The following is a 20,527-nucleotide window of genomic DNA, read 5'->3' as shown; positions in this document are numbered from 1 at the left end:
AACAGATTTAACACTATCTAAGATTAAGCAGCAACTTGAGTCAGCTCTGATTATTTTTAATATTGACGATCATAGAGGACACTTTTGGTTCCTCTCTGACTGAAGAGGAGCCAGAAGAGGTGGTTCTGTCCTAGTTTGCCAGGAGCCTGTGCTTCTGAGCTTTGATTGCTGGAATATATTTAACTCTTTCCCCGGCATTGACGGAATTTTCCGGCTTTCCGTGTTTTCACTGTTAAAAGGTAGAGGGCGCTATTACGCATCTTCTGAAAGAATACAGAATCCCCTGATCAAAAGACATGTGAAGAAGAAGCAGAAACAAGCAATAGCATATGTAAGTTGATGCATATGTTAAATAATGCGATCATCTGCATTAAACAGCATATAAATCAAAACCGCCTAATGTTACCGAATGACATGTCGACCCAGGACGAGCTACAGGACTGTGGGGGTGTTGATGTGAAGCTGCTTTGATACAATCTGTATTGTGAAAAGCGCTATACAAATACACTTGACTTGACTTGATGGACTCGATCTACTCTATCTATGTTTTGATCATCATTCTGAATCCAATCCGAAGTCTCTGACAAAAACATGATTTTCTCAGTTTTTTTGCTTTTTTTATGAAACTTACCACATTCAAATGTAAAAAAAAAAACAAAAAAAAAAAAACGCAAAATATATATTTTGGGGGCCATGAAAATTTCGTGAAAATGATCAAAAACGCAGGAGCTGACTGGCAACTTTTTTCAAAAAAGGTATAAGAATTAATATATACGGTTCAAAAGTTTTGGCTCTACCATTTTTTGTTTTGTTTGTTTTTTTAAAAGAAAATAATAGGCTACTTTTAGTCCGCAAGGAGGCAATAAATTGATCAAAATTGACAGTCAAGACATTTATAATTTTGATATGTAGAATATTAAAGCAGTATTTATCAGAAATATGTTTTTAAAGGTATTTGTCAGTTTGCTTTTTGTTCATAAGTTTTGTTTGTTAAGTTCATAACCCAGCAATATAACCTGCCTGTTGAATGCCTTGAATGAATTGTATTTGACATTTCAAATACGAGCGCTGAAGGGAAAATTCATTTTCTGTCTAATCATGGGGAATTATACTTGACACATCACAACAACTTTAATTTACTAAAAGCTTTTTGAAGTGAGCCTGTGATGTTAAAAACTGGTACTATGCATTTCTTGTGTGAGTTAGTAATGAACAGTGCAGTGTTGCATTGGAATGGTTGTCAATCCAGTTCCAAATTCTAGTGAGTCACTTCCTACTTCCTACATAGTCAGCTGACTTCAAACAGCCATGGAACCTCATAAGTGACCAATTTGGAGTGTTCTACATAGGCAGCTAGACACTAATATTGCTCTGTATGGGAGACGTACAGGGATAGTTACCCTTGACTTCTATTGTATAGAAAAAAAAAAGCTGTTCCAAAGATAAAAGAAAGTTTTATAAAGACATGAGGGTGAAAAAAATAATGAAATAATTTAGATTTTTCTGATCCCTTTAAGCCACAATTCATTTCACAACTAAATATCACTTCTTTTCTGTGTTGAATTAAATATTATTAACTCAGGATTGAAGTCAGGATTCAAGGCCTATTAGTGATCCTTTGGAAGTGTCAGAGGGCTTAAACGGCTAGTCATTCATATTTAATACTAACCACTTACCAATACCCCTTTATCATGGTAACCATAATTTCCACAAAGATACCATAGTTCTACTTCAAACAGTGTAAAGTTTTCAGAGCCTGTGCTATTTTTTTAGTGCCAATGGTGGCTAAGTTACTCTTGTAACAATACAATACGCTGTAACTGTTGTGACAATAACTGTAATATCTATGATAGTTTGGTGGAAACTTAACATTGTCAGTTTAGGAAGGGTAGCTTTAATGTCAAACTCCTGAGAGTAGTGAAACACACTGTTTGTCACTGATGTCACCATGCAGAGTTCCAGTCAAATGTCATGTTTTGCCACCGGCTAAACGCATCATATGCTAGCATTCAACTATACTAGCACTAAGACTTCTGATCACAGATGATTTCACCTTTACACTGATGTGAAATTCTGAAGTTCTACCCATTGACTTACCATTATCAAGCAGTAATAATATAATATGTGACCCTGGATAACAAAACCAGTCATAAGTCGCACGGGTATATTTGTGGCTATAGCCAACAATACATTGTATGGGTCAAAATTATCGATTTTTCTTTTATGCCAAAAATCATTAGGACATTAAGTAAAGATCATGTTCCATGAAGATATTTAGTAAATTTCCTACCATGAATATATTAAACATTTATTTTTGTGAGTGAATGCAGCACAGTTGTGAACATAAATGGACAACTTTAAAGGCGATTTTCTCAATGTTTCGATTTTAGATTTTCAAATAGTTGTATCTCCGCCAAATATTGTCCTATCCTAACAAACCATACATCAATGGAAAGCGTATTTATTCAACTTTCAGATGATGTATAAATCTCAATTTCAAAAAATGTACCCATGTGACTGGTTTTGTGGTCCACGGTCACATTCAAATTATGGAGAGTATGGATAATTAAAATGGGGTAAGAGAGTAGAGGTATGGTCCTAAATGTGTGGTGTGGTGTCGTCTAAACCAGTTGTCCAATCCGGTCCCCGTTCACACAGTGTGAGTCCTGAATGTTTACAGGATGCAGGTTCAGTTATAGAAAGCGGTTGTCACTCCTGTAAACAACTGAACTGTGTGTGAACGTAACCGTATTAAGGACTCAACTACAGGATTGACAACCGTAATCTGCTGCAGTGTGAACGTGGCCACAGATATTTATTTAAATCGCAACTTTTGCCATTTGCTAATCACACCAAGCTATGTCTTGATTTCGATTTAAAGTGTGCATCACTGATTTAACACTAATTCCTCAAAGAATCTGCTGTACCTGTTGAAAAGCATCATTGTGCTCTCCTCTACAGGACTGGTGGACACATGCTGAAGCAGCCACAGGCGAACACACGACCCTCCAGCACTGTTAGCGAAGCCTCCACCACCGTCACCTCCTCCACTGTGGACACCACGTCAGGATCAAAGGTCAGAAACTAGTCAGAGGGTAGGAAAACACACCTGGGATTGTGTAGAGATAGAAGCAGAAGACAGTACCTCTGCTGTATTGAACGAGACGAGCAAGTTAACGGTGCAGAACATTCTCCATGCTTGTTTAGCATCTGTTCTGGTAATTAGAGTGCTTATTCTTCTGGGCTGCGTGACTATTCCCCAGTGCTGGCCACACAAACACAGAGCCCTTGACTGCCATCTCTGAGCAGACACAGAACATCCATGAAACGGATCGGGATTCGTATTGTGAGTGATTTGGTGCATATCTGTGCAAGGATGCATTGTTTGGAATGTGATGCACATGAGCTGAATGTATATATTTAAAGGTATAATCCACTCAATAAGTACAATTTCATCATTATTTATTACTGTTCCAAACTTTTCCTTGAGAAAAAGCACACTTTAGCACACTTTTAAAAAAGAGTATTGCAAACTTACGGAAATAATACACTTTAAAGAATATACTTAAGTGCAAACTGAACTGCAAAATTAGCAGGACTTCAGTGCATCTTTAAATGTAATATCTTAATTACTATTGTCTTTGAAATATGGTTAAATATACTACCGAATGTTCTGACATTTATGATAAGCTAAAATGTACTTTAATGTTATTTCTGTTTAAATTTGTATGTCTTGCATTTCAATATATTTGTAATTACTTACACATTTGTAATGATGTTGCAATTTAGCACATTTAAAATAGTTTAACTTTAAATATAATATCAACTACTATGAAAATTATAATCAAGTACTTTACATATGCATATCTGACAGCAGCTGCATCACAAACCACAAGCCTTAAAGGAGCCGACACTTAAAAATGGATTATTTCAGACAGAATGTGGGTTGAAAATATAATTATTCCACACACACATATATATATTTCTGCAAAAAAATTAAAAATATGATTGAACCTCAAAGAACATATTACAATAATAATAAAAAAAATCCATGCCCCCTTTAATATGATCTAATATTATTTATATATATGTAGCGCGTGGCTCGGTTTCTAGATCTTACAATTTCAGACTATGGACCGGACTCAGAAGATTTTTGGATCGACTTGCTGAAGCAAAACTAGCAAAATCTATTGTAATAATAAATGAATAAATCACTCAATTGACTTAATATCACTCTCGTGTCGTTCACAATCTCTCTTATCTCTGGTCTTGATACGTGATCTTTCTGGAAACTTTTTCTCAACCGAGGGCGGAGCTAACCTTTCACCTCACCAATCAGAAATTAATTCAGAAACTTTTTTCTATTCTTTGAATTATTTATAATAAAATAAATACAGTTTATTTCTTATTCTTCACTTACTATTAGTTTCATAGCAATATGAATAAACTAATACTAATTATAAATACTAGTGACCCAAATTAATGTACTGGGTTACATATATTATATAGGGGACCTTCAAATATTGTGTTGGACGATGGTGGCCCTTCGAGTCAAAAGTTTAGGAACAACTGGTCTAAGGAATTAGACCTTTGCTAGATAAAAACAGCTGCTGTTTGATGCTAACTTATAGCGTCATAATGGAGGCTTTGGTAACATTGTAATCATCATTATGTTATTTTACCTCTCAGAATGCATGTGCAAAAATATCTGAAGTGTACTTGTGACGGCTGACTGCCATAGTTTGATTAATGCGGAGAGATAAACCAGCAGAAACGCTGCTCGTGTCATCTCCTGCCTGCGTTCGGACTGTTCTAGATGAATGATTGCTCGTAGCTCTTGTCGTTGGCAGTGACGGCGTGCAATGGTGATGTATTAGGTGTATTAATGCATTGGCTTGTGTGATTGGCTTACGCTCGTTGCCGTGCCCACAGAATGCCAGCGATGGTGTGTAAGATCAGCTGTGCACCCCTGGCAGATGCTCTACTAATGTGTGATGAATGAGCTTTCAATCCCCCTGCTCATCTTCTGTGTGTGTGTGTGTGTTGGTGTGTGATATAGGGATCCAAGTCCAGTGGAAGGGTCCATAGCTTTGGCAAACGAGATCATGCCATAAAGAGGAATCCCAGCGTTCCTGTAGTGGTACGTGGATGGCTCCACAAACAGGTAAGAGAATTGATCAATGAGGTTGTTTATTGATTAACCAAACATTGGCTTTCAGATTATACTTTACATGAGAGGTTTTTAGACTTCCTGGTCCCAAAACCAGGAACTCCTAGTATAAAATGCCAGATCGTCTCAGTAAAACTTATAATATCTATGACTTACACCACTATTTGGGGTTAAATTTTTTCAAAGATTTTTCAAAAGGATCCTGTGACACTGAAGACTGATGTAATGACTGATGAGAATGCAGCTTTGCATCGCAGGAATAAATTACATTTTAAAATATATTGAAATGGAAAACACTTTATTACACAGAGTTTTACACAATATTACTGAGAGCATGCACAATATTACTGTTTTTACTGTATTTTTGAACAAATAAAGGCAGCCTTGGTGAGTAAAAAGACTTTTTAAACTTTCGAATGATATTACTATATTATTCAAAGTTCAACAGCTCATAGAAAGAAAGTTATAAGTTATAGTTGGAAATTCAGTTTGAAATTAGGTTATAATTAGGCATGTCATTGTTTTATAGCTTTATAGGGACTTTCACGAACCCATAGTTTAAAATTATAGCCTTATATCATTTGACTAAATGTGACAGGAATGCAGAAGTTACACGTGCTCTACATATAATAATGTTGGTGTTTCAAAACCTAGTGAGCTGCCCAAGAAGACCACATCATTGAAAAAAAAGTGGGACAAGGTTTAAAACCCCATTTTGGTTGACCACACATCTGAATATCGGGGGAAATGTGTCTCTCAAAACATAAGTAGTGGTCACAGCCCCGCTGGATGGCTTTTTTTGGGCATCATAGGCACTTTTGGACTGTTGAAAAACATATTTTGAACGTTCAAACGCATCAAAAAGCTGTCTAGATTGGCAGCTCATTTGGTTTTTCTTTTTGAGAGCCAGCCAGTGAGTTTTGCAGACACAAACACACATGAACACACAAGTCTTTCATGGCATGAAAACATCAGGAGTGTATTTACATGAATAGTTTTTGATAATAGACTTTGAATAAACTCTTTAACTGGAAGTGAAACGGTGCTGTCATAGGGAATTGCTGCGAATTTGCCTTTTTGAAGTGTGTTTGAAGTGCTGTCTTTCCCCATCAGATGTCTTCAGCTGCCTGAGGGTGTGTGTTTTCCCATCAGTGTTTGTGTTGCTTTGTACTTTCAGGACAGCTCAGGGATGCGGCTGTGGAAAAGAAAATGGTTTGTTCTGGCTGATTATTGCCTCTTCTACTACAAAGGTGAGTGTCTTCACCAAACATCAAACAGAATCACATTTACACATGGACATTTATGCTAACTTTTCTCCCAGATAATGATTAGTAATAGCGTTATGGTCGTACTTATGAAGTCCTACTTCAACAGATTGCAAACTCAATCTTTTTGCTTTGGACTGTCCCCAGAGTTTAACATGACACATTTAGCAAACTCTGAAAGTGGATAACTCAGGGAAAGTAATATGATGTTTTTGGGTTAATCTCTCTCATATTTATGCAGTTTCTTGGATCACACCAAACCCTCTCTGGGAATTAAACATGCTAATTCAGCTGACTCAAACCTTGTTTGTGTTGTTATAAGCAAAAACAGCCATTACAAAAAATAAGTATACTTTACATTATTTTTATTAAATAAATTTACGTTGAATTAAATGTATATTTTATGTTGTAAGTATACTAAAATCAGTGTACCAGTAGTATACTATTAAACGTACTACATAGGACCAAATTGGCTTAAGTATACTTTTAAGTGCACTTTAAGTGTTACAGTAATAGACTTTGAGTACACAACTAGTTTACACCTACGTTTTTCTATGGCAACCATACTTACATGCTACAGAGTGTACTTGATTACAATAACTGGGTAATAACTAGGTCTTAACCCTGAACCTACCCTTAAACCTAACTTTAAACCATTTAGTTACCTTATATTACCAAGTATTTCCTTAGGTAAGTACATGCATGTACAAGAAAGTGCAAGTGTACATTTTTCTTTATACTTGTCAGAATAAGGCAAGCATACATGCATATACTGTATCTCTGATAATTACGTAAAAAGTATACTCTTATTTTGTGTTTAAAAGAAGTGTTTAGTATAGCACAGTTGAATAAACTTCCTTTTCGTAAGAGAAAGCTAAATTAAAGTAGTTCTCCAAAAAAATTATATTCTGTCATTATTTGCTCACCCTTATGTTATTCCAAATACTTATACTGTTGTTTATGCAACACAGTAATTGGTTACACAACTCTTACCATACAACTTATGAAGCCAAATGAATGCTTTGTGCAAAAAACAGACAAAGTCTCTTCTGATAAAAGTTTCAATTAATCATAGGAATATATTCTGATATCTTTTATTTATTAACAAATGATTAACTGCAAACGGAAGATAACTGAGTAAATAAACATTTTTGGGTGAGTTATCTCTTTTACCGTCAACTTTATTTCTTGTATCAAATCCCCCCCCCACCACCACCTGTGTTGTCATAATGTGATGTAATCCATCCTAATTTTCCAGTCAGTCTGCCCTTCCCAGTCACAGACCCCTCCGCTCCCTGCTTGCTCAAATGAAAGAGAGACCTCGGTTTGCAATCTCTCCTTCAACCAACCTTGAAGTATTTTTAACCCATTATGTCCTAATCGAGCCACCCTTATCGCTTGTCAACCCACCACTAGATCTCTGTTTCAGACACACCCACACATAAACACACTCTCACTCCCTCTCACATCGGTGTCACCAGAGCGCCACTGGAAAGAAATGGTCAGAGCAAATCAAGGAGGCTAAACTTAAATGTGTGAAATGTGATGATGTTATCAGAGTGGTGTGAGAAAGACAGGTCAGAGAGTATCACATGCCAGGAAGGAAGAAAGACACAAAGTCAAAACCTGACTTGTTCCTCAGTTGGATTGTTTTCCCCCACAGACAGTCGTGAAGAGTCGGTTCTGGGTAGCATTCCTCTGCCCAGCTACACTATCGCTCCTGTCGGGCCTGAAGATCACATTAGCCGCAAATATGCCTTCAAGGTAAGATCCCATTTTCATACGGATTGCAACACACTTTCAAAAGAATGATACAAAGAATTCTTGACTTCAAATTGCAAGGATGTTTACTTCAGTATCACTTCACAGTTCACCCAAAAAAATTCACTGTCTACTAAATATAATACTAAATGAGAATTTAAAGTGAATGGACTGTAGTTGGGTCAAAGTTCACCCAAAAATGAAAAATCTGCTATTAATTACCCTCATGTCATTCAAAACTTTATTTACAAAATATTAATCTCCAATGCACGTTCATGAGAGCACCACGACACATGCATGTAGTGTTGATGTGAGAGCAGTGCGTGAACGTGTATCGGATATATATATATATATATATTTTTTTTTTTTTTCAACAAACACTCGTGTCACTTCATAAAATTGAGGTTAAACCACTGGAGTCACATGGATTACTTTTATGATGTCTTTACTACCTTTCTGGTGCTTGAAAGTGGTAGTTGTGTAGACTGTCAGAAAGCTCATAGATTTCATTAAATAGATTCTGAAGATGAACGAATGTCTTACGGGTTTGGAACGACATGAGAGTGAGTAATTAATTACAGAATATACATTTTTGTGTGAACTAGCCCTTTAAACTAAAGAGAATGAGGACTGGAGCATCTAAAAAGATAGATTAGCACCAAAAAAGTATCATTGACTCTTTACGCACTGTAGCCTTTTTAAGTCATATAATAGCTTTGGGTGTAAAACAAACCATTCGACTGTTAGCGACATCTTTGTCCGTTTCTGACATAATTCGATTACATGACCCCCAGTGTTGTTACACTTAACTAAAACTATTAAAAATGTTTTTTGTTAATAATAAAACAAGATATGAGTATTAGATGAAAAATGCAAACTTAATTCAGAATTCATGTTGCCTTGGCTGAAATAAGTCAAGTTTAAGTAGTAAAATTACAGAACAAAAATTGAAATAAAACTAAATTAAAGCTAAATTGAAATATTTATAATTATCAAAGCTAAAATTCAATAAAAAAATTCTGTTACACTTTATTTTAAGGTGTCATTGTTACAGTGTAATTATATATATAAGTACTGAGTAATATTAAGCAACTACATGTATAGGGTTAGGGTAGGATTAGGATTTGGTTGAGGGTTAGTTGCATGTAATTATGCATAATTTACTCTTATTACTATGGTAATTGCATGTAACATATGTAACAAGGACACTGTAAAATAAAGTGTTACCAGAATTTCCTTTTGTGGAAGAAAACAAGTCGATGATGATGACAGGATTTTCATTTTCATGGTCTATAACTGACAGTTGTCCCAAACAGCCGTTCAACCGAAGTAGCCGTGTACATGTAGTTATCACAAAATAAACTTTTGTCAGGGTGATACGGGTTTACATTGTGCTAGTGACCCTCTGACTGTAAATACTCCTTGCTTATTCATCTCAGTTTTCTTGCAATAGCTGCTTCCTGTTCCCCAATCAGCAGTCTTTCTGTTTTGTTATGTGCAATGGCTAAATCCATTGGGTCACTGTGCAGTTATGAATGTGCATGCTTCCTTATCTTGCATGGCTTCAGCCTTGTGTAGAGAATGCAGAGAAGATGCATGTAGAAAATTCCACATACTTCAAAATACCTAAAATCCTATCTAAAAAGTTCAGTTGTTGCCTTGAATTTTTTTTAGCATAATCAAATTGGCTGTAGAAGTCGATTAAATTCATGTGATCTAGTTGAATCTCATATAACTTAAAAAAGGAAGTTGGTTAAAGTATCGGAAAAACATGTTGCCATGCCATGATCATATCTTTTTTTTTTTCTTCTTAAAAATCAACCTTCTAGTGCACTGACAACACAACATGGGTATTTTCATTCAGTTTAGAATAAATATTCCCCATGAAGGCTGTAAATTTGACATTATTCAAGCTGTTTTTATACATATACAGCTTTCTTAAGTGGTGCCTATCTATGTGCGAGTGTTTTTGTAGGCAAAGACTTTAGCAGTGTTTTATGTGGATTCATACCCTGCAGCTTGTGCGGTTCATTGTTGTCCTCATGGTTCATGACACAGAGTGAATGTATGGGTCTGTACTCATCCTGAGGGCAACAAGGTTACATAACCAGTCTACCTCTCTCTGCTCATCTCCTCCTGCCCCTGTTCTCAGCTAGAGAGAGATTTTTTTAAACGTGGGAGCAGAAGGAAACTACATTCCAGTTTTCAAGAAGATGATCTTAATGCTTAATGGTTTAAAGTGCAAGTTGATCTCAGTTTGCACTTTGCAGCACTCCTGTTTCACTTTTCTTCCTTAACGGATAGTTTACACAGCCTACGGTGTCACGTCTTCCTTCAGGAGTGCTGTTTACAAAACGGTTCACCCTTCTGGCGAGTACCCAGCTAACAAAATATGTTCTAAGAATGTTTTGCTAACGTTCCCATTAAAGGGATAGTTCACCCAGACTTTCGCTCATCTTCAGAACACAAATGAAGATCTTTTTAATGAAATCTGAGAGCTTTCTGTCCGTTTGAGCTTCAGCAAGAACCAATGAGGTTTGTTCTCAAGGTTCGGTTGAGCTTCTGTTTATTTTCGCTGATCAATGTGAATATGTGAATAAAAGCCTAAATTCAATCTGTTCATCATATAAAGCGATCAAGTCTCTTCAGAAAATTTGGACTAAACCGCTCAATTCATATGGTTTTGCGATCTCTTTATGAACTTTTTGAAGCGTCAAAGTGGTAGTTGCGTAGCTGTCAATGGAGGGACAGAAATCAGATTTCATTAAAAAGATCTTCATTTGTGTTCTGAAGATGAACGAAAGTCTTACAGGTAATTAATGACTGAATTTTAATTTTTGGGTGAACTATCACTTTAAATTATGAAAACATTTATACAAAAACATTTTCATGCCAATATTTCGAGAACATTATTAAAGACCAGATAACTCTGAACGAACCTTTTGTTAATGTTACCGGAAGAGCGTTTGTTCATGAATTTGATGACCTTGCCAGAACATTAGCCAAAGTTCTGAGAACACTCCCTGTTAGCTGGGTATCTAGTAGTTGTATCATACAGTCCGCTGAGGGTTAGGGATCATTTGCCGTAATCTTCACACAAGAGAGAATGTTTACCTTGGAATCTGGATGTCGATTTTCAGTATTAAGTGACTCAGATGGGCAGCAGAGAGTCTGTAATCTGTACTAATCCTCTATGAAAAAGAAGGCTTACTGCGGTGAATTCTGCTCAGCCAGCAATCTCACCCCACATGCTGGTGCACAGACACGGCCGAGTGACAAAATCTTTCGATGATGAGCTTCTAGATATCGATACAAAGGTGGGAAAAAAACCCAGGCTGAAGAGCTAAGCAAATGTATTTCTCTTATGGCTTCTTTCTGTGGGCGTTTGTGCTTTGTGTTTCAGGCTGTTTTGCGGTCTGGCGTGCTGTTTTGTGCTCTTTCACTCCTGCTATTTATTTGTGTCACCCTCTTATCTCGATTGTGCTGACAGTCCTTAAATTATACTCACAATTTCCCAGCACTTGTATATATCCTAAACAGGAAAAGCCAGTAGGTGTTGGTTCAGGTGTCCAGTCATTGTCCTCTATTTGCTGAACTATGTCCTTCTTCTGTTCCCATTGGTGGGCTTCCTGCCTGTGATGAGTGACTGACAGTCCAGAAAGGCTCTGAGACACATTCAGCATCATCTGTAAATAGGTACACTTTTAACTCTATGGCTTCTCTACATTAACCACTGGCATGTGCAAACTCTTTGAGAATCTGTGTGACTTTTCTCACTGACAGCATTTCCTCTTTCTGAGATGTTTGAAATGATCCTTTTCAGGAAACGATATCTACTGGAAATTTAAGAGGTCTTAGGAGGTCTTTTATTCCTTATTTGCATAAGAGACTTTGAAGAAAACTCAGATAATATTGTAAAATTTGGTTTAGTTTACTTAGGGTTGAAAATAGGGAATTTTAAAATAGTTATTTCCAGAACAGGTCATGGAAATAAATAATATCTTTAGAAAATGGATTATAGAATAATTTCCTTGGTGTGCTCAGCTCTAAAATATGTTTTGGGTCATTGCACTCTTTGTTATATTCCAAGTATCCTGTATAGAGGACGATCGATAGTGGATTTTACCGATAACTAGTTTGGACCATGCTGGCATGGCATGACTTCCTATGAAAGCCTGTATACTGAAGAACCGTTTCTTTTTCCTGAAAGCCTCTCTTTTCTGTTCTGTGACACATAAAATCAAAGCTTATATAATATTCAGGAATGGAGAAAGAGCTATTCTGTACTGTGACGTCAATGTGTCATGCAAAGAAAAGGGATTCATTCAAAATATAGGCTGGCAAAACCAGCAATGCAGGTTTGAGAGGTGGCGCTCCGACAAATCTCGCGAGAATCACGACTTGCTTTACGGCACGACGTCACATACATCAACAGCATATGAAGCAGCCTCTGTGGAAGACACTAGCACGCATTTCAGACGTGAATCATGGCAGAGTCGACGAAGAAAGCGCGGTCAGAAGAGAAAAACGGAAACTGCATAGTGTGCCTTTAACAAAATATCGCAATACATAACAGGTAAATCCAATGTTTTTTGCTTCTTAGCAAATAACAAGTATATTGCGAGTATATTTGGTCTTTGAATCACGTTGGGTACATTGTACGTTACGTGTGTACGAGTGCGAGCATGAGCAATAATTTGCTGGCTGCTGTTCACTTAATGGCCACTGGTTTTGCTAATAATTCTACATATAGCCCCTTTAAATAGTTTGTCTAAGTCAATTAGTTGAAATCGAATTGAATCAAATCAAATCTCATTGTGAATTGGATCGAACTGTTCTGAATTTGCACAAATCATTCCTGAATCGAAACGAAAAAGACCCCTAATAGACAGATTTGCCATACACCTTACTAGAGTACAAACTCTGATTACTGTATCATAGATACAGATATGAAGATATGTATATTTCCAAGTGGAGTCAGTTCACAGATATTCAAAGCTCTCCTGTTGTGGTTGTAAGCAAACAGGACTGTTAAACAAACGTTTGCTGTACCAAGGCGCTGCATACTTATAATGGATCATGGATGACATAATGGAGAATGCTATTAATGAAAGCTAAAAGCATCTTCAAATAGTACATGCTGCAGGGTGCCAAAACGAAAGGAAGAAGCATGCAATTGTTAGCTCTTTGTTTTGTTTAGTCTCCAAGTGTGTGTACACAGCTGTGTTTCTGTGTGCACATAGTTTTCGTTTGGATCATATTAATAAGATCGGAGTAATGATTTAATAACACATAAAATGAAACTCTTGGTTTGTATTATGAGTATCACTGAGGCCAATGTACATTAGCATATTTGAGCTAGGATCTTTCTTCACTGCCGTTCAAAAGTTTGGGGTCGGTAAAATGTTTTAATGTTTTTGAAACAAAACTCTTAAACTGACCGAGGCAGTTGATACCTGATGCAGCATTTATAGAAATAATATTTTGTTTCATATCTTTATCATATCATTTAAAATAGAAATTATATATATTCTAAATGTCTTTACTGTCATTTTTGAACAATTTAATGCATAGAAAACTTGCTAACCTTAAACTTTTGTGAACATGTAGATGTAACATTTTCTGTGGGTATTCAGTATATTAAAAAAAATTATAGCAAATGCTAATACTTAACATACCATATAAGGCACTTTTAAAGTGCTTTTATGTTCATACACATTCTATTGAAGTTAAAGGGATAGTTCACCAAAAATGTTAATTATGTCAACATGTTGTTCCAAACTTGTTTGACTTTTTTCTTCCAAGGAAAACAAATGGAGATGTCTTCAACAAATATTCATAGGATTCTTTTTCATATATACAGTGAAAACACACAGTGGCCAGAGTCTGTAAAGCTAAATGTCATCATAAAAGCCTTCAGAAGCTTATTGGGGAAAGGTCATCATCGACTGAAAACTGCCCTAGGCCATGTGAATGAAACTAAAGGCCTTTGACTGTCAGCAAGTTTGATTATAAGGAAGTATACATGAAATATGAGAGCTATGACAAGATTTTTTCCACTTAAATGTTGGTTTGTCTCAGAAGGCTTGTAGTGGACTAGTTGCATGCACAGTGCATTTCTGTTCGTTCTAAGGAAAAGAGCAGCATGCGCATTCATCAGAATATCTCTTTTTGTGTTCTATAGAAGAAAGACAGTCACGGGTTAAAAATGACACAGATGAATAAATAATGACACTATTTTTACTTTTATGTGAACTGTCACATAAAGAATACGAGTCTCATTTGTCCTAAGTAATTAGCTATAGGTTATTTGACTGGTTGTTGGATGGTTATGTAGCCGTGGTCCAGACCCCCTGCTTGACTCAAACGGATCAGCCATCTGTCTGTGCTTTCCAGCCTCACTGAAGAGCTTTCCCTCAGTGGACTATTAAAACACAGGCAGAAGCTTAACACCTCACTGCTTGCCTCTAATGAGCCTGTCATGTAAACACGCGTCGCTTCATGCGTCTGTGTGTTGTGTTGGGCTTTTTGCTCACACTGAGAGAAAAAGAAAGAATTAGTGAAGAAGAGAGATCAGATGTTTCTAAATTAACTATAATTGTCTCTTTGTTTCATTTTACGTAATCGAATGCAGCAGAAGTTACTCTCTGAATCTATTTTTAATTAGGAAATTGCAGGTTGAGTGCATGTTAATTACAACAGTGTCTGTGCGAGGGCATTTTGCATTCTGCCTACAATATATAGATATAATAAATTGTGTGTGTGTATATATATATATATGTATATATATATATATATATATATATATATATATATATATATATATATATATATATATACACTATAACATTTTAGTTGCATTTTATGTTAAATATATTTATTATGTAATTTATTATATTTATATATTTTATTATATTTATTTTTATGTGAGTTGAAATAAATATGGAGTAAATATATTATAGTTTTTATACATTTTAATATTTATTATTATATATTATATCCTTATCCTATGTAGGATCACAGGGATATTATATTATATTATATTATATTATATTATATTATATTATATTAGTATATTATAATAGTATATATATATATTACAATCCTTTTAGTAACCTACATGTGAATCACAGATACTTCGATTTGTTTCACCAAAACATAACATTTATAACTTATTCATAGTAGCAGTGCTCTTTATACAAGTAAACTTGTCTTCACTAATATGACTTTCTTATGACTTATTTAGGTATTTTCAAAGTCTACTCTTGTTGGGGGATGGTGGGGTGCTTATTGTAACCTTTCATATCATTGTTTCTGTCGCTTTGATTACATAACTGATAAGTTATGTTTAGTCGGTGTGTATGTGTGTTATCACAGTGTGGCCTTGGCTTGATCATCGTTCCGCATCTCGTCAGTAATGTCTGCTGTGTTGTGTTCCTTCACGCCTCTTATTATCATGCTGAAATCTCAGATGCTCCTCTGGCCAATACTTATCTGCTGATGCAGTGTTTCTCCTTTTCCCAGGGCAGGGCTGATTTTAGTGCTTTCTCTCTTGCAGGCTACACACACAGGGATGCGCTCCTACATTTACAAACAAAGCTCTGTGATTGGCTCGCAGGCGGAGCACACTGGGATGAGGACGTACTATTTCAGTGCGGACACGCAGGAGGACATGAATGGCTGGGTCAAGGCCATGAACCAGGCGGCACTGATGCAAACCCATACAGTGAAGAGGTCAGTGAGTCACAAAACTTTCCTGAATCATTTTCTTCATCAGTATTTTGGTCTTTCTGGCTAGGACAAGAATGAAGAAGAATGTACTTCAAGGGATAGTTCACTCCCAAAAAATGAAAATTCTGTCATCATTTATTCACCTTCAAGTTGTTCCAAACATGTATAAGTTTCTTTCTTCTGCTGGACACAAAAGAAGATATTTTGAAGAATGTCAGAAACCAAACAGTTGATGGACCCCATTGACTTCCTTGCATATTAAAATATAAAAATATATATATTATTGAAGTCAAAGGGGTCCATTTTTCTCCAGATTTCTGTAATAGTACTTATAAACTGGAACCCATTTTGTTTAAATTTCATACACTTTATTATATTGAATGTGTCTTGTTCTACTGCTAGCCATATTTTAATCATGTTCATACTTTTTAAGTGAATAAATGTAATTGTTTTTACAATGAACAGATCTATGCTGAACATAAGCCATTTGAAAAAATGCATTTCGAATTATTCATATTTTATTTTATTTGAATAAAATTAAGATGTAAAGTTAGAAATGAGCTATGCCAAATGGACGGAAATTTTATATGCCGTTAAAATACATAAATCTTAAATATAAGCCTCTTTCTCTCTCTATCTATTTCTATTTATTTATTTTTGATTGCAAGAAAATTAAGCTTCTTGGTCTTTATACCTGAAAACAAAACCAAAAAGTTTTTTCTTAAATTTTCTGTTAAAATCTAAACGTTAATTTGCTGCTGTTGTTTCATTAAAATTATGACAACAGACTAGTGAATGACATTTTACTGGTCCTCACTAGTAAAAAGGGCTTATAAATCGCCGAAACATGGTAGTATTTAAATCTAGTGTTTCTGTGATGGGTGTTTAGGGGCAGGGCTTGGGTTAGGCCAGAGAAAATATCATTAACCTGATATAAAATCAATGGATGTCTATGCAACGTCCTTACTAATGTAGTGAAACAAGCGTGTGTCTGTGTTTAAAGGAGTACTGTTGAGTGCAATCTTCACCAGCTTGTGTCAAGGGATGTTGTGTCTGTAAGTGTTTGTCGGGCCGTCAGTCTTGTCGACTGACAGCGAGTCTACAGTGTGTCTTGTTCTGTCACTGCAGAAGAGCAGATGGGGAGTGAGCATTGACTCAGCTTTCTGTCTCTCTGCTGTCTGGGCCGTCAGTCACTGAGTCCAAGCTCAGCTCAGATGTTGGTTGATACGCCCTAGTTTAGATACTCCAAACATGAATGGGAAAAATCAGGAGCCACACTGGTTAGGATTGTTAGTCCCAAACACAAGCTACGGTTACATGGACACCTTTTGTTGCAATCGAAAATGAATTAATTCCAATTGATAAATCCAAACTTAGTGTTTACATGAACGCTAAATAAAGTGATCGGATTGATGTGCACGTTTATATGTCACAAGCTTTACATCGGAATTGATTTTTTGAATTGAATAGACAATATAGTATATATATAAAATAAAGTTTCCCGCTGTTTGCACATATGAATCATTCTCCTATATTGCTTCTTTTCTTTGTATTAAAAATCAAACTTAATATTTATCTATTTCGGTTCCTAATTAGGAGACAACGAGCACATGAACCGTTTGTGCCGCTCTGCTAATATTTATAACAGTAAAAACGCCCCTTACCTCGCCCAGAACTAGGCGTCTGTGGATGAGTCCGAAACAAGGACTGATGTGACGTCGTCCTGCTCCACTTCACAGACGATGAGTGGAAGGAGATTTTTAGGATGACACAACACTCATTCAACAACAACAACAGTTCATTCCACGCATCATACTTAATTTTGCCATTACCTCATTGCACATGCTCAGTACTTTCCAGTTTCGGGTTTTAATCTGATCGAGTGTTTACATGTCCTCTCGATTGGATTAGAAAAGGTTTAAACCACCCCTTACAATCTGAATGAAATTTCAATCGGATTTAGCCAGTTCATTCAGATTGAGGTGGCAACTGTGCTACTGGTCCGATTACAATTGGCTTATTAGGGTCCATGTAAACGCAGCTAGTGACTGTGTGAACGTAGGCTGCATAAAAATGTATATGGTTTAGTCAGTTTGGCCATCTCAAAAATCGATGTTTCATTTTGTCGCGCGTAATGCTTCATTTCCAATTTCGGCCACTAAAGCCTGAATAGTTTGCTGTCTCTGCTGGTGATGTCATTAACCAAGGTAGCAAATTGGGATCATGGCAGGATTTTTGAGTTGTCATAGCAGCCCAGCACTAATGAGACCAGGATCAGCTTGAGCTGGCAGCCAGCAAGGCAGAAAATTCGACTGTGATAGTCCAGGATATAAACGTCATTTCTTTTCATAACTCTATTTAGAGACTCATAGACTGGCTTTTCATTCTCTTTCATAGATGCTTATGTTTGTGTTTTCATTTTCTCCTTTGTCAGAGTTGTAGTGCATATACTATTTGTTTTGGGATTGGAATGGGATCAGTCATTCTTACACCTTGGTGTTTCAAGTCCGACTATAGGAATGTGGGAGTCATATTCTCTGAGAAACTGTTGGCTTTGTTTTGCGTCCAGCCAGTTTGGGTATTTGTTCGAGTCCTCTGAGTAAATCATCTGCAGTACGCCCATGAAGTGCACATGCAGTTTGTTGCTAATAGTAACCTTTATTTGGATAAATCATACACCCTTGAAAAGAAGTGCACTTAAAGGGGTGGTTCGGGATTTTTGACTTCGGACCTCATTTTTAAGTCAGCCTGGTTGTTATTCATCAGTGGAGACATTTTAAAAAAAAAATTATCCAGTCCTTATATTTGGATAGTTAGCCGATGCTAGGCTAGCGCGAGTCAAGGGTAGATGTTAGCCAGCCATTAAAAACCGTTTTACCCACTCCACAGTGCACCAAACGCAAATCAATTATAACACTAGACTATCGATGCAACTGTACGTTGAGAGAATAATGTTAGAAATCAAACTTACCTTTCATCTCAATGATCCCAAAGGAACTAGTTTCTCAGCAGCTGCGAAATTTTACTTTGCTCCAGTTAGTAATGCGGCAAAAAGTAAACACAGAAAAGAAGCGCACTACAGTGTGTGCAGTACATGTGTGTACCGGCTCACTCGGTTGCCTAGGTAATCAATATCACTCCGCTGCTGCTGTAGACAAGGCTTATGATTACAGGGAACAAATTATAACTAATGCAATGTGATGAAAGGTAAGTTTGATTTCTAACATTATTCTCTCAACGTACATTTGCATCGATAGTCTAGTGTTATAATTGATTTGCGTTTGGTGCACTGTGGAGTGGGTAAAACGGTTTTTAATGGCTGGCTAACATCTACCCTTGACTCGCGCTAGCCTAGCATCGGCTAACTATCCAAATATAAGGACTGGATAATTTAAAAAAAAAAAATGTCTCCACTGATGAATAACAACCAGGCTGACTTAAAAATGAGGTCCGATGTCAAAAATCCCGAACCACCCCTTTAATTGTATTGAATCTACACTTGTACTTTAAATCTTAAAAGTATATTTAAAAATAATATAATATTAAAGAGATTACATTTTCACTGTTTCTTAACACACTTAAATAAAACTTAGTAATAATGTCAGTTCTGTCAGGACCACTATCGTTGAATACGATTGACAGTTAGCAAACAGTTTGGATTGGCGTATGGTTCAACAGAACCAACATGAATGCATTGCAGATATCATTAATTCAAGATGTTAAAGTACAGCATAATTCGAGCCTGTTTAAATTCAACCTGCTTGACACGTGAGAACAAACCTCATTGGTTCTTGTGCACAGCTTGTTGAAATATTGAGATCTGATTGGCCAATTGTTATTCATAGTTTGTAAGTTATCGTACATAGAGATTTTTTTTGTGTCTTACATAATATACAACACTATAAATCATAAGGGGATAGTAAGGGGCACATCCTCCCTCAAATCAAGCACTGGCTAGGGTGTTCTGGGTGGTTGCCAGGGTGTTGCTGTGTAGTTGCTAAGGAGTTCCTGAGTGTTTTTTAGGGTGTTGTGGGTGGTTGTCAAAGCATTGTTTTTTGTATAGCATTGTGGGTGGTGTCCACACATTTCTATGTGGCTGCAGATGTGTTCTGAGTTTAAGCGGGTTGAAATGCAGTTGCTAGGGTGTTGCTATGCAGCTACTAAAGTGTTCTGAATGTTTTTGTTGGTTGCATAGGGTGTTGTGGGTGGTTTCCAGGGCGTTACTATGCTGTTGCTAAAGTGTTCTGAGTGTTTTTAGTGGGTTGAAATGCAGTTGCTAGGGTGTTGCTATGCAGCTACTAAATTGTTCTGAATGTTTTTGTTGGTCGCATAGGGTGTTATGGGTGGTTTCCAGGACGTTACTATGCTGTTTGCTATGCAGCTAATAAAGTGTTCTGAATGTTTTTATTCGTCGCATAGGGTGTTGTGGATGGTTTCCAGGGCGTTGCTATGCTGTTGCTAAAGTGTTCTGAGTGTTTTTAGTTGGTTGAAATGCAGTTGCTAGGGTGTTGCTATGCAGCTACTAAAGTGTTCTGAATGTTTTTGTTGGTCGCATAGGGTGTTGTGGGTGGTTTCCAGGGCGTTACTATGCTGTTGCTAA

At 36.5% G+C, this 20,527-nt stretch overlaps 1 protein-coding gene across 20 annotated transcripts in view; it reads left to right on the top strand.

The window, feature by feature from the left end:
• Positions 1-20,527, top strand: part of plekha7a (pleckstrin homology domain containing, family A member 7a) — an 87,264-nt gene that overhangs the window by 44,440 nt on the left and 22,297 nt on the right. For 12 of the 20 annotated variants that reach the window (XM_081372506.1, XM_081372502.1, XM_081372498.1 and 9 more), the window contains 5 exons: positions 2,962-3,076; positions 5,060-5,164; positions 6,348-6,420; positions 8,099-8,199; positions 15,755-15,930. In XM_081372506.1, the coding sequence (XP_081228632.1) occupies positions 2,962-3,076; positions 5,060-5,164; positions 6,348-6,420; positions 8,099-8,199; positions 15,755-15,930 (570 nt within the window). Of the gene's footprint in view, positions 1-2,961; positions 3,077-3,171; positions 3,347-5,059; positions 5,165-6,347; positions 6,421-7,905; positions 8,200-11,762; positions 11,893-15,754; positions 15,931-20,527 lie in introns of those variants that run through there. The other 8 variants (XM_081372488.1, XM_081372505.1, XM_081372500.1 and 5 more) reach the window with 5 other exon arrangements.

Source organism: Scardinius erythrophthalmus (assembly GCF_964197995.2).
Source record: "Scardinius erythrophthalmus genome assembly, chromosome: 8".
NCBI classification, from domain to species: Eukaryota; Metazoa; Chordata; class Actinopteri; order Cypriniformes; family Leuciscidae; genus Scardinius; species Scardinius erythrophthalmus.
The sequence above is the reverse complement of the archived record's forward strand: the minus strand, read 5'-3'. Positions and strand labels throughout refer to the sequence as shown.